Below are 15018 nucleotides of genomic sequence, written 5' to 3'. Positions count from 1 at the left end.
TTTTGCCAGTGAGTGTCAGGGCTAGCTTAAGCCAAAACTAAATGTTCTTAACTGTTGTCTATAATATAAAAATCATCCACAACAGCTCTGAAGAGGTTCATTTTTTTCTCAATTTCACTGCCTCTGTAGTTCTTTCTCTCTGCTTTTGTATGGCTATACACACGAATACTACCAAAGTTCATCAGTGTTAACAGCTGCTTCACAGAAAGTAGAACATGATCAAACCTTCTCATTGATCTTCTTCAAGTCAAGGCCCTGTGCTCTGGTGTTGAGTTCTCCAAGTGCACGCTTGTTAGCAGCATTTTTACGGTTAAAGTCATCCTTCTTGGCAGAGATGAGACGCTCAGTGCGGCGGCGAGTGTCTGCAGATTGGCTGACTGTGCTGGGCCTGGTAGTTGTTGATTCATTAGCGCGTCGCTCGGCATCGCGGGATTTGTTGTAGGAGCTGCGAATGCTGTCATATGCACCTAAAGCAAAGAGGAGGAAGGAAAGTATATTTCAACTTTCCACATTTTAGAGTTGTCAACTATCAAATTAATCAACAACTTATTTAATTTGATATTCCATTAATTGGTTTGCATAATTCTTTTAGGAAAAAAGTCACAATTCTCTGACTGTAACTGACTCACTAAATGAGCAGTTTCAAGGTTTTTTTAACTCCTCTGTGACAGTAAACTGAATATCTTTATATCTGTATCTTTATGTGTATCTTTGAGGACATCATCCTGGGCTTTGGGACACACTGATCAACATTTTTCACCATTTTCTACAACTAATCGATTAATTGAGAAAATAATGGACAGATTAATCTACAATGAAAAAAATGTTAGTTCCAGCCCTACCCCATTAACCCAACTGGTGCTGGAGTAAATTTGATTATTATTAGGGGTTATAGATTCCTGACTTAGTGATGAAAAGTGGGAGAGGATTAGGAATAATGATGCTGCATTTTAGGGAAATTGAGTAGTGAAGGAACCTAGAGTGTGCACGAATATCAGCAGCAGCAGAAACTTTGAGGTAAGAGAGTGAACGGTTGAATAATGAGAATCTCTTTTCCTTGTTTTTCTCACCTAGGAAGTTGGAGTTTTTTAGGATATCCAGTTGGCGGTGTAGCTGCTCTGAAGTGAGGTTTAGTTCTCTCGCCTCTCTCTCCAGAGCACTCAGCTCTTTGCTTGCCTCAGAGTTGCTGTCCTGAACGATGGTTAGGTCTCCTTCCAGTCGGTTCAGGGTGTCCGTGGTCTCACCGATCTGCGCTCTGCACAGCAAGACAAGCAGTTGTTGGGGAATTTAAATTACAATCCTCATATGATTTTGAATTTCTTAGACAAATTGAATCAATCTGCTGACGGAGTTAAAAGATTTCTGTTGAATCCCTTTCTGTTTTTCAAAAACAATTACTAAATCGGGTATGATCTTTATACTTCTATCTTATGTAACACAAAGAATTACTTCAGATGGATATTTTCACTTGGAAAACTCTTAAAATGCAGTGAGATGTAACAGCTGTACCTCAGATCTTCAATAAGCTCCATTAGGGTAGCAACGGCTGCAGCAGTGGCGTTGCGTGCGTTGACAATGCCCTGAGCTTGTGCCAGTTTCTCCTCAAGGTCTCTGAAGGCCTTCTCATAGGCCCCAGTAAGCCCAGTGGTCTGAATCTCATGGGCACGCTCTGCCAGAGCCCTGGTGCGCACTGCCAGGTCCTGGCAACAAGACAACATTGAGCAGAGAAAGATTTATGGTTGAATCATTATCAGTTATTCAGTATTTCACATTTGGCTTATTAGGATTAGACTGCCTCTTTGGCATGACTCTGCACCTGCACAATACGATCCCAGTCCCCGAAGCACTGGTGACAGGGCTGACAGTTGGGGAACTGGCCAGAGAAGCCTCTGGCACACTGGTCACAGCGGACACCTGACACCCCCTGCTGGCATACACAGTGGCCGGTCACCCTGTTGCACTGAGAGGTCTCAATGCCACGCCAGTCACAGTCACAAGCTGGAGGGGAGAGAGAAGTGAGTGTGCAGTGAATATGGAACAACAGGACCAATCTTATTATGAGAAAATCTTACTGGTTATAAGGCTGTTATAAGGCTTATAAGACTAGTTATTTGGTACTGAAATGCAGTGGCACCCCTAGAAATTTTGAATAGGGGTGGCCACATGGGTCTACTGAAAATCTTGGCGTGGCAAGAATTTGCTTGTGTTCTGAAAATATACAGGCTAGTTGAAAACAATATCACTATGGAGAGTTAAGGAATCACATACTGATATACTTTGGTTTCCTGTTTTACAGTCAATATTACAAATTATCTGATATGCACCCACTAATACCAAAACATTTAACATTATATATTTATGTTTCTAACCTCTGCACTGTGTCCTGGGGTCTCCCCAGTAGTTCTCCTGACAGTCTGTGCAGGTCTTCCCACCAAAGCCATCACGACACTGACACTGCCCAGTGAACTGCACAAGAGTGAAATAGAAAAATAGGAGCATGACATGTTAGTTTCTTTTGTTTCTGTCAGTGTGAATGAATGTGAACATATGCACACTTGTATTGCATCATGACGTGTTTATTTGAATGGGTCAAGTCCAAGTGTACCCTACCTCATTACACGAAGAGGTGACTGAGTTGTTGGGGTCACAGCCGCAGGGTTCACAGCCGCCCCCGCTGGCCAAGTTCCAGTGGTTTGGGGCACAGTGGTCACATGTCAGACCTATGACGTTAGGAAGACACTGGCACTGCCCTGTGTTACGCTGGCACACACAGTCCTCACGTTCCATACACTGGCTCCGGTCAGTACCCAGGAAGTTACATGTGCACTCTGAAGGGCAAAACAACCGTGCATCATCATGATATTTCATGTAAGTCAATGCTTTGTCTTTTTGTAGATTTTTTTTTTTTAAATGAACGTGTCACTCACTTCTGCAGTTGCGTCGGGAAGCATCTCCGAAATAGCCGCTCCTGCAGATGCCACAGTTGGGGCCCTCTGTGTTGTAAAGGCATTTCCGGCACTCTCCGGTCTGCCTGTCGCAGGCATCCATGTCTGACATGTCTATGTTATTGTTACACTGGCATGGCTGGCAGCGCCCTCCGGGCTGAGAGGGGTTGCCATAATAACCTGGAGCACATTCCTCACATCGGGCTCCTGAATTGGGAGAAAAAGCAAATTGGAAAAGAACAAGAGTTACTATAATAAATGGGTGGAGAAAAGAGCTATAACTGAGTAATTGCTACTTTTAACTGAACTATATTTGCAGTAATAATGGGTGAAGAGCTCTGCAGGAGTTCCCAAGCGGATGTATGAAACAACAGGAAGCAGGAAATAGCTGCGCAATCAACAGGTGATCTTGGTTCAACAGAGTTGTTAGGTTCCTTCTCATATGGCAAAATTTTGCCAAATTTTTTTCAGTGGAGAAACATGTTAGTCCAAAACTTGGCTTAACTCATCTCTGCAAAGCATGAACATTACATTATATTAATACTGTATGTTACCAGAATCAGTTATGTTATGCATCATCACTCAATCGGGTTGGGTTAACCAGCTCTCATTAGTTAAGTGTCATTGTCATCACAGCTTTCTTCTGGAAATTATACAACATATTACTATGCTTGTTGATTACATAATAGAATATAACCTTATTTGCAAAGGACTGGTATTACCTGGGGACGTCATGTGATTTTGAAATTAACCCCCACGCCTGTGTTTAGTTTTCTATTAAGCAAACAGAACCAATTTCTTCAAATATTGTCACATGTCAACAATCTCTTCATCTTTCAAGATTTCTTTGTTTTGATGGATTTGTTTCATTTATATTTGTCGATGCAGCCTCCATTCTGTAATTCTCGACTGGAACAAAGGCACCAACCAATACTAGTTGAACAGGGCTTAACAGTCATTTACAGTCTATGATTTTTGCATGATATCTCAGTCTGCTTCAACAAACTCCACAGAGTCACACAAGACCATTACAGACCCATTCTGGTCTGCACAGTGGTGTCCCACACTGTGTTGCGTATTATCTGTGGCTGCATCTGAACCATACCTGCTGCTATAAACTGGATCATACAACTTCAACAGGCAGTGCACTATTATTTTAGTTTGTCTGTTTTCCCTCACTGTTGTATCTCATTTGTTGTCCCTTCAGGTCAGAGTCAAAAGGAGAAATACTTGGCATATTTGAGCAGAGAACAGAGCACAGGAGGAAATTAGAGAAAGAAGGAATGAGAAGGTGGGGAGAGGTATAGAGTAGAGCTGTGCTGGCAGAGTAAAGGCTGAAGTACAGGGAAGAATAGATGAGAGAGAATTGGAAAAAAAGTTGGATGAAGAACAGGAAGGGGGCATGGGGAAGTAGAAGAAGTCAATACCATGTCCTATTTAATCTAACCGACTTAATGATACAGTGGACATCTGAGGGTCAGTAGCCTTCAGCATGCTCCGTTGTGCTGTATCTGAAAAGCCAGGCTGGTAAAAAGAGTGACATGAGTGTTGTTATCCTGGCTGTACGGCTGTATTGTTGTATCAGTGAAGCTCTTTTTCTCCAGGAATGACTGCTCAACCCCCTCCCAGCTTCCCTTCATTCACAGATAAAGATGAACAGTTAAACCTATTTCAAACACAAGAGACAGAAACTGACCCAGACTCAGCATCAACACTCTCTCCCTTTTCATTTTGAATCACACTTTTTGACAAAATGACTCGAAAATGTGATTCTGGGTCAGGTCCTTGTACTGGGGACATTTACACAGACCTGGTTCAAATCTTGTTGCATTTAACCACATATGTAATACCATGTCAATATAATTTCAGAGACAGGTATTTGACTCTTTTTTTTGCCATATAAAACAGGCAGTCACGGTAAAGCACTGGAAAGGATTTGACATTATTCTTTGAGCCAGGTCTCACACATGGACAGAAGTGCTCTGTGGCACAGCACCATTGATGGGAGGGGTGCTGAAGCCATGCATGGGTAGGCTTGGTAAAGTGGAGGGTTGGTGGAAAATGTAGGAGCAGGAGGAGGAGGAGGAGGAGGAGGAGGAAGGGATGGGGGTCAACCATCATTACTCACGCTTAAAGATGGTCGCCCCGGAGCGTTTAACAATCCCTGTGCCAGTAATACAGGGGAGGGAGGAAATGACATAGGTTACTATTCACCATAGCCCACTGAGAAACATCATGCTTACCTCATTTGAGTTATATCCTTTACCTTGTCACACCAGGTAGAAGATTGGAGATTTACTTATTTTTTCCCAAAACTCCTCTAGCGGATGATTTTAGTGGCTAACTCAACAGGTTGACTTAAGCTAACTGAAAATATGACGCTGTGGTAATAAAGATGGACTCTGCTGGACTCCTCTGACTAGACAGACTCCTCAGGTCAAACATCCCCCCCCAACTACATTTTGTTCCATGGAAAAAGTATCATAACAAGAGTCGACAGCCATAGCAGCTCTGTGCAGCTGTATTTAGAAACAGCAATGCTCTGAGCTAAATGATAATGTCGACATGCTAATGAATGACAATACTAACATGCTGATGGTTAGCAGATACCCTGTTCACCATCTTTGTTTAGCATGTTAGCATGCCACCATTGATTTTTTTTTCAGATGTGGAGGTTGCCGTTTGAGTTTCTCTAGGGTTGACAATGTCAGTCAGTTGGTCCAGCATCCCTCGGCATGAGGGTGGGTAGATAGTGGCTGAATTTTCATTTTTGGGTGCACTATCCGTTTAAGTTATAAAAACGTATGGTATGGATTGCAGTAAAATATTGCACAGACAGTCATGGTCCCCAAAAGGATGAAGCCTGCCGACTTTGTGATCCCCTGACTTTGCTTTGTGCGCCACCATGAAATTGATTCTTTTTGTTTTCAGACATTTATTTCTGTGAGATCAGGTTGCATTTATGTACCCCTCAGAATGAACTGTAATAACTTTGGTACTCCCTTTACAAATTCATCTGATGCCATCATCAGGTCAAAAATTTTGACGGCCAAATACTTGGAAAAGTAATGACAATCCCATCTGCCTCAGCTGTACTTTGTGTTTACTGCAGCGGTAAACACAAAGTACACCATGCTAACTCAATTAACTAAGATTGTGAAGATGGTAAGCATAATGTACTAAACATCAGCATGTAAGCATAGGACTGCGAGCATGGCTGCAGACTCTTTGAGGTTCATCTCAATTACTCAGGTTATTTATACTGTAGCATCAGCTCTCTTTTAAACAAAACTTGACGACTGATGCACTGATACTACGCGAGGTGAATTATCTATTTGTTTCTCCTTTAATATGAAAGGTATCTATAGCTTAACGTTAAAGTGATCCACTGAGGTGCCCTTTGACTTGATTAAACACATCACAGACACAACTGCACCCCATATGTGTGACTCAGATGAGGTTTTGTAGTAACATTTTAAAACTCAAACACTGACATAAAGAGCGGTGTGATGATGCAGTACTGTAATCTTCAGGTGTGCAACTGTTTCAACAGATATTCACAACATCACTTGTTCTACAGAAAATGAATTCGCCACGTGCACATCTGGACATACCGATGAAGTCATGAGCATTACCTGCTGAGGATGAGGAGGAGAACCAGAGCAGAAAGCAAGGACTGATGGAACAGGAAGAACAGAGGAAGAAATAAAGATGCACAGCCTTGGTACAATTATCGTCTCAGGTTTACCTGTGTAACCCTGGTTACAGTTGCAGATGATTTGTCTATTGCGGTTGTCCTGGTAACAAGATGCAGCAAAGTGGCGTCCGCTGTTGGGGCCGTCTGGACAGGGGCACGGACGACACTGACCACTGGATGCTTTGCCCAAAACTGGATTACCATAGTAACCATTGGCACACCTACAGAGATGAAAAAGTAGAAGTTAAAAACTAGTAAAAAAGTAAAACTAGTAAAAATCCTGAGAACAATAACTAACTACTTTGCAACAACATGGTGGACGTATGCATATATGAAACCTTCAGTTATCATATTTACAGTTGTTGTTTTTTTTATGTGCTTGTAATTTTATTCTTTAAATCCCTTTTTAATCCCAATGATAGATTTTCAACTGAAGCTGATCTCATGCAGCTCGGACACCTCACACCGAAAACATCACCTGTCACACTTATCTCCTCCTGTGTTGTCCCTGCAGCTGATGCAGGCTCCAGTCCTCTGATCACACATGTCGGCGTGTCCGTTACACTGGCAGGGTCGGCAGCTGGGGAAGCCCCAGTGACCCGTCTGGCATCCGTCACAACGCTGACCGAAGGCTCCGGGACGGCACTGGCACTGACCAGTGAACTTGTCACAAAGTCGAGTCACAGAGCCTTCCAAGCTGCAACTACAGGCTGGACCGTAGGAGGAAAAGGAGAAGGGTATACGAGGATAAGAGAAAATGAAGTGGAGAGGAGAAGATACAGAAGAGAGAAAGAGAAAAGACAGATGAGGAATACATACGTTTAGTAAAGGGGCTTTAGAATTGTAATTGTGTACTGAAAGTACAGTAGAGGGCGCTAACAGCATAGCATTTAACTTATCGAAGTCTCTACACATCAGGTGCACAGCAGAAACTAAGCTTACAAATAACACAATGCAAATATTGTGAGTAGTGTGTGAGATCCAAGAGATTTGATTGAAGTTTTCTGGTGAAACTGATTTCATGGCTGTTGCTGTATCTGCACCTTAAGGCACTACTAAGCCCTTCCAGGGACAAATCCAACCAGATTAGGTTGTGTGAAATATTGAAAATGTTGTGTGACGTCATATCCTCCGCAAACAGGTCTGACTTTCAAGAAATCTTTGAAAGGTTTCTCACCTATGCAGCCTGAGGGTCCAAAGCCGTACATTCCTGGAGCACACTGGTCACAGCGTCGGCCAATCACATTGGGCTTGCAGTGACATTGGCCCCCGCGGACATCACACATGGAGCTGATGGACCCCTGGGGATCGCAATTACAAGCTGGGGGAGAACAGAGAAGCACAGACATGATGTCACTGAACCATAACATATGGAAACATCCTGCACACTGAATTCTGGGAGCAAAAGGAACAAAGAAAGAATGACTGCTGAAAATATCTGACTGACTGTCAGGTTAATGTCATTTAGAACATTTACAGGTCATTCAGCTATGTTGCATAGATTTACAGCTTAAAGTTGAGCTGAAAATTTCCTGACTTTTTGTGTATTTAAATAGAAATTATAATGACACTGCAGCTATTGATCAATTTTTACAAAGATAGTAAAACATTTCATAGTTCTGTCTTGGGTCTCTATCAACTCTTGCTTGTCTCTAACTGTGTCTATCTGCTGTTTTTCACCAAAAACAAGTGCCTGCTGTGGCCGTACAGTATAAAGTGTTAAAGTTACAAGCACTCATAAATATATAAATTATGTTTTATAACAGTAATTACAACATATTGTGAGGCATTTTAATGATTTACAAGTTCAGGTATCATCATACTTCATTAATACTTCACTAATACTGACATTTGCTGCTAGGATCATAGTGTATTATAATTCTAATGTGTGATTATTGTAACAAAGGATTGTTAATATTTATGACTGTTTATAACCTATGTTATTTAGTGCTATTAGCAGATTATAATGCAATAAAAGTATATTTATAATGCATCACAGACATGGGCCTCATTAAGAGTGTTACCAAAAAATCCATTATAGCCCCTTAATGATAAACTGATGGCTAGACCTGGCTATGTCCTATAGATGAATAAATAGTTGTTTATGTTGAATCTTTAATGTTAACTTCACTGATCCCAATAATAAGGCTATGTTTGTATTTCAGTCTAGTCAGACCCTGCAGCTGCTGCATTATAAACATCATGGCTGTCAATTAAACGAGGCAGAAGCCTTCTTTAATGAGGCTTTCTTCACTCACGCAGAGCCCCGTCATTTATGATGGCCGACATGCTGGTGATTAGCTTGGCACAAGTGTCACTCATCAGTGGGCGGGTTACACTCTTTGCCGCCTCGTGGCAGCGGTACCGCTCATAGGTCTGCTTCCTGTTGTTAGAAGCTGGATCGCCTGCATTGAACATCTCCATGGAGGAGTGGCGTGGCATCAAGGCAATCTGGTGCAAGGATCAGAAGGTTATGACAAAGAGAGCAAAAGATGTTTGTGTGTGGAATGAAAACTACAATTTCTTCATGGGTTAGATATTTCTTTTAGAGGACTGGAAAAAGAAATTGTTCTCACAGAGTCCACAAGAAGAAAAGCGTTGGCGCCGTTGAGGATACTGTTGGCATCCTGATAGCGTCTGAACTCAAAGCGGAGAGTGTATGTCACATCTCTCTCCAGACACACAGCCTGATGAGGGACCATGAACCTGGAGCAAACACAGTCAGCACACAGTTAACATTCAGGGAATGTGCGTGCGTGTGTGCGTGTGTGTGTCTGAGCCACAGACCTGGCTCCCGCCGGCAGGGAAACCGTGAGTCTGTCATCATCTGGGATGGTGTTTCCACAGGGGCTGCTGGTAGGAATTGGCCCTGGTCGGATCACTGTTATTCGCACTTCCTCCCAGTCTCTGGGCATCTGGGTAGAATCAGGAATATTTGGTTAGTATGCAGCCAAAAGCATACTCATTATGACATATGAGAGTATGAAAAAGGGAGGAGGACAGTTACAAAATTATCACCACCTGAATAATAAGAAATCAATCACAAAGGTTTTGAAAAATGTTTAACCTGTAGAATATACATGACTGAAAAGGGCTGAAACGTGCAAAACCATCAGCATGTTCCTTTAATTGCGTATCAGTACAGGGCAGACTGGACACAGGTGAAGGAAGTTTGAAATGTTGCCCAATATGAAGCTGGAATTAGACAATGGTTAGCTTAGCTTAGTATGAAGACTGGAAACAGCAAGGCAGGCTCTCTTTAGATGTAACAAAACCTGGCAACCAGCACATCTAAATTACTAATTAACATGTTATATCTTATCATGTTACATCTGCACAAGCTAATGTGTTAACAATTGGGATTTTACAAAGGGTCATGTGCAAGACTTTTTTCTGGCCGACATTCTGGAGTCTTCTGTTCACCTTGAGTTTGCAGAAAAATAGTCCAGTCAATAAAGTCCCTCACCTTCCATCATGGGACCTCATTTCAGAAAAAATATGTATGATAGTCAACAACAAGATACAACAAATTTTTCACTTCTTGTTGAACTGAGCTATGAACCACACACACAATGTTTGTCGATTTAAAAGACAATTTTGCAGGTCAAGAAAGTCTTAGTTAGTTGTTAGTTAGTGAAACTGCTCAGTGCTCACAACATCTCCTGTCACATACATTATACTTCACCAACACCAGCTTGCTAGCGACTGTTGCTAGTGAGCTATGTTCCACCTGATGTGTTTTTTTATCCAGTGAATCCTGGTCTTAAACTTAAAATGTCACATTGAGTTGTGCAGTCTTTCAAAAATGATTTGTCTATCGTCATTAACTTTCGTACATATTTTTCCATAATAAGGTCCCATGGTGGTCCACTGGAAGGGGAAGGACCTCTCTATAACTCCCAGTTAAGGTATGGTCACACATGAGTGACTGCAGGTGAGTGACCATCACCAACTGAGATGATATTTGTACTGAATGCGGGGAGTCCCGGGTGTGATGCACATGGACAGTTAGCTCTCTAGCTAATGTTAACTAGCTTGCTAATAAATACAGTGAAATATGATACTATTGTCACATTATCCATTTTCTTATGTTCCATGCCCTTCTCCCAACTCACTGTCAGCCAGGCAGCATCTCTCATGTGGGGCAGTTTGTATTTTTCATGGCCATCATCATACAATATCTGCTGGTTAGACGCAGCAACAATCAATGTCTCTTTCACCTACCACTTTGCTATGGGTTAAGGCTGCCAGTCAAAGTTCACTTAAGTTAAACTCCGCGCACCAGTTTTAATGTCGTTCATGTGTGACCGTGCCCTAAAAGATTGGAGAGAGGTATGAATCCTCTCATGTAACTCTCAACAAGAGAGAGAACCGGCATATTTACAAAACCTTAAACTACTCCTTGAATTACTTCATTTTGATCAGAGCAGTCTACCACAAGTGGAGGAGATAAACGCACATGTTCAAACACACAGACCTGTGACTCGTAGCGGATAAGCAGGTCATATTCCATGGAGTAGGGGATGTTACTGATGAGGAACTCCAGGGTGCCACCCTCAGGTACCCGAGCGAACCCAGTGCCCGTCCACGTTGCAGGGCGACCCAGCTGGTGCTCCCTGATCTCCACTGTACAGCCCTGAGAATACACAGACGTATTCAGATATATACTTCTAAAATACATATTTCCATACTAAAGCCACAGAATTGCTCCAATACAAATGTGTGCTGCTGAAGAATACAGGTGCTTACCTGCCCCATTTTGGCCAACTCAGCCTCATACAGGAAGTGATCCAGAGCCATGAAGAAATATCGAGACTCCACCTGTGAACACTGCCGTCCTGTCATGTGACTGCGACAGCGACACTGGCCACTCTCCATGGAGCAGCTACAGAGAAGACATGAATAGATCTGTTATTTTACTGCTACAGTTGATTTAATGTGGCTTCGATGCCAATGATGCTTACCCTTTCATCAGTAAACAATCACTATTTTAATTTTTCCTTCTTCTCATTCTGACATTGAAGTGAAACTTTAGAAAAAGTCAATCATTTTAGCTGCTCTGTGAGGCTGTCCTCAAGAACAACAGTGCTTTGAGCTAAATGCTATCAGCCTGCTAATGTGCTCACAGTGACAATCCATTAATCAATTAATCAATCACATGAAATCATATGAGCACAATTTCAGTGAAATTACCATTAACACGCTGATGTTTAGTAGGTGTAACGTTCAACATGTTCACCATCTTAGTTTATTAGATTAGCATTGCTAGGCCATTCCTGTTATGCAGCAACATTTGGGCCTCATAACTTTTCGAGAAAGAAAAAAAAGATTTTTCATGCTTCTTTGCATTATATATGAATAGTGACATGTTTACCTGTCAGGAAAACATAACTGCAAATGAGCAGTCCTCTGCCTCTAGGCTCGGTCCCTAATAATAATCCCTCTGGGTGGACTGGTTTGAACTGGTCTCCAGAGCTAACAGGGTGGAAAATTTTGAGCTAAGTTGGCCTTAGCTCTGTCAGTGATCCAGATTAGGCTAGCTAACCCTCTACACATAAATACAACTTTTAAAAACTTCATCAAAAATGTTTTAAAATGTTGGACCAACTTTCTTCAAGGTGGAACTTCACGAGTGTGACAACAGATTAACCTTACTTTACTCCAAAAAACCCCAAACAAAACAGGTCTTCATTGGGAAGCGAGAATCTACAAACTAACAAGGTGAACTATTATATATAATAGTAATAATATATTATAATGCATTTTAGAACAATGTAAATACTGCTGCCACGAGGTGTATGTGTGTAAATACAATATATATCTTTTTTCGCATAGACTTAACATTATGAAACCCATCTGTAAATGGGTAGATAATTTTTTTGGAGTGTCACAACCTCCACAAGATGACTTGTTTTACTATCAGAACTAAACTCAATCCGGTCCAATAACATTTGCAAAGTCTAGGAGAGCTAAACAAGTAAATCATTTTATCCCAGTCAGCGGAGAGCCAGTCTGTAGTGTTCTTGCTCTGTGGGTCCAGTGGTGCAGAAGCTGTGCCAATAATTCATCGTTCAGGCAGTTGAACATTTTTTGCTACATGTTCCATTGAGCAACTTTCAAGGAATAAACGCCCCCCGTCTCCAACATTGTATCTATTTCTCTTCATGCATTCATGACAGGACCGACCCAACTAACCTTGGCACTACACTCGTAGTACATCTGAGGATGGTGGGATTGTCAGTAGTTTTATTAATATTTGATCATAAATCAAAGTAACGAACAACTTAAATTAGGAGCTGGTCATGGCACACATGGAAAAAGATGCCAAAGGATGTACCAAATGTCATGGCAATCTAACCAATAGCTGTTGACAAATTTAACTTATAACCACAAATGTCTACCTTGTGATGGCGCCAAAGGAAAAGTCAGGAGATCATTAAAGTCAGTAAGATTCATCCACTGGGCTAAATGAAAGTGTGTACAAAATGTATTATCAATAAATCTTAAGGTTGCAGTTATTACAGATATTTAAGTCTGGACCAAAGTTGTGGACTGACAGTGTCGAGCTATGGTGGCTTATAACATCAAAAAAGTGACACGATGAGTTTCCATTATCACTGGGGCACTTTATTGAGCCTTAGTTATAGTTTCTGCACGGGCAGTCGCATGGACATGTGCTGACATGGGTGATGAGGAAACTTTTGGATCTTTTATAGTCCATGTGGTTTCTCCTCAGGTCAAACTGATATTCTCCTAATCTGTAGGGGCAGTTCCACGTCTGTGTAGTTAGAAATCTCAGATGTGTACAGACAGGCGAAAACTTGCAGGACAAGACCCTGCAAAGGGCCGTATCTGGTGGTGTGATGTCACTTTGGCCTTGCTGACAGTCACTGATGTGTGAAGCATAAATTAAGTGTTTGTGTAAGAAGTTTAAATAGAGGATGTTAGCCTCTAGTGGCACAGAAAATGAATGAATGAATTAATTCATATGACAACAAGTGTAATGAATTAATGCTCCCAGGGTAAAGATGGAGGTCGATACATCTGAGTACACAAAGCTGCATCTGCTGTTTTGGAGTATTATTATGTCATCTCATTTGTAACAGTCTCATACTTCATACGTGACCTGTGACTCAGGATTAAAGCTACAGCGTCACTCACTGGTTGTCGAGGGCTCCTCCTATATCACACTCGCAGCCTCGGCAGCCGTTCAGGTCGTGGCTCAGAGCCCAGTGTTCTGGCTAGAAACACAGAAGGACAGGCAGAGGGCAGAGTGATTGACAGAGAGAAACAGAAGAGGACCACTCAACAGACAGAAAGTCCAGACAGACATGATGTATCTCTCTCCATGCTATTAAAGAGTGAGAGGGAACTTCCACTACAGTTTGACTGTCATAAGTGAGTCATACATACTGTATCTAGCTCTCTAATCCACTAAAACAACGTGCATAGCTGTGGGGCATACTGTTACTGCCCCATTTCTTTCAACTGGCATTGTAAGACTTTCTTCTCCCTCAAAAAGAGCTGACTTGACTACATGAATACTGGATTTTTTGCAGTCAGCAATTTTACTTTCTTTCTTGAGTATGTTTTGGCCGATGGATTTGTACTCTGCTAAATTTTGTGGCTTCTCTCTTTTAAGAATCTGGTCATTTCTATATAATGCTGTTCAAGTTTGTGGACAGAGCTTAATCATCTATCCAGCCTGTAGTTAGACTTGACACCTACTTGGAAAGCTCATACGAGGAGGCAGTGATGACTAACTTTTACTCTTTGGCGGGGCAGCTTCATTTTATGTATAAGTGCAAGTTTATACTGATATTTTTACTTTTATTTCTTTTTGTTTTAAATACACTTTCACTGCAGCAACAGTAAGATGCTTTTTTCCTAGGGGATTTTTTAATTCTGTCTAATGTTGACATTACACTTTGGCTACTAAAATGAGGCTTCACAGAGATCATTAAAACGTTAAGTCAGGATCCACTTTCGGACGTGGTCCAGGCCCTGACCATTTTAGGCCTGCTGTAACCCGCACCAACCGGACAAGCCTCAAATCCCTGGGCTAAATTTAGATACAGGGCCCAGGCAGGAGCTCACATTCCTGGCTATACTATTCCTGGCTGAGAAGGTTTGGGGTAAGAGGTTAAATTATAACAGAAAGCTGATCACCACCTGACATCTCGGGCAGAGAGGGTGTTGGAAAAATATATAAAAGAAACAGAGAAAAAGAAAATCAGCAGCAGTAGTGTTAACCAGGGGTAATAAAGTCAGCAAAAGAGTCTGGTTGGGTAACAGAAAATACATCAGAAGGTTTTCAGTTCACTGTCACATCACTACCATAAAGGCTTATTTACAAGAGAAGAGAGTGAGTGGTAA

The 15018-nt window shown here is 41.7% G+C and overlaps 1 protein-coding gene across 2 annotated transcripts in view; it reads right to left on the bottom strand.

Moving 5' to 3' along the window:
- The window catches only part of lamb2 (laminin, beta 2 (laminin S)), a 66282-nt gene that overhangs the window by 10376 nt on the left and 40888 nt on the right, over nt 1-15018 (bottom strand). The window contains exons 13-29 of one of the 2 annotated variants that reach the window (XM_049580545.1): nt 13804-13883; nt 11392-11527; nt 11120-11278; nt 9430-9557; nt 9219-9348; nt 8901-9093; nt 7820-7963; nt 7121-7352; nt 6694-6863; nt 5074-5109; nt 2928-3152; nt 2611-2828; nt 2370-2466; nt 1817-1998; nt 1510-1700; nt 1071-1255; nt 226-467 (exon numbers count right to left, since the gene is read on the bottom strand). In XM_049580545.1, coding sequence (XP_049436502.1) covers nt 226-467; nt 1071-1255; nt 1510-1700; nt 1817-1998; nt 2370-2466; nt 2611-2828; nt 2928-3152; nt 5074-5109; nt 6694-6863; nt 7121-7352; nt 7820-7963; nt 8901-9093; nt 9219-9348; nt 9430-9557; nt 11120-11278; nt 11392-11527; nt 13804-13883 — 2748 coding nt within the window. The remainder of the gene's footprint in view (nt 1-225; nt 468-1070; nt 1256-1509; nt 1701-1816; nt 1999-2369; nt 2467-2610; nt 2829-2927; nt 3153-5073; nt 5110-6693; nt 6864-7120; nt 7353-7819; nt 7964-8900; nt 9094-9218; nt 9349-9429; nt 9558-11119; nt 11279-11391; nt 11528-13803; nt 13884-15018) is intronic. The other variant, XM_049580547.1, reaches the window with a different exon arrangement.

This window comes from Epinephelus fuscoguttatus, linkage group LG7, assembly GCF_011397635.1.
Source record: "Epinephelus fuscoguttatus linkage group LG7, E.fuscoguttatus.final_Chr_v1".
NCBI classification, from domain to species: domain Eukaryota; kingdom Metazoa; phylum Chordata; class Actinopteri; order Perciformes; family Serranidae; genus Epinephelus; species Epinephelus fuscoguttatus.
The sequence above is the reverse complement of the archived record's forward strand: the minus strand, read 5'-3'. Positions and strand labels throughout refer to the sequence as shown.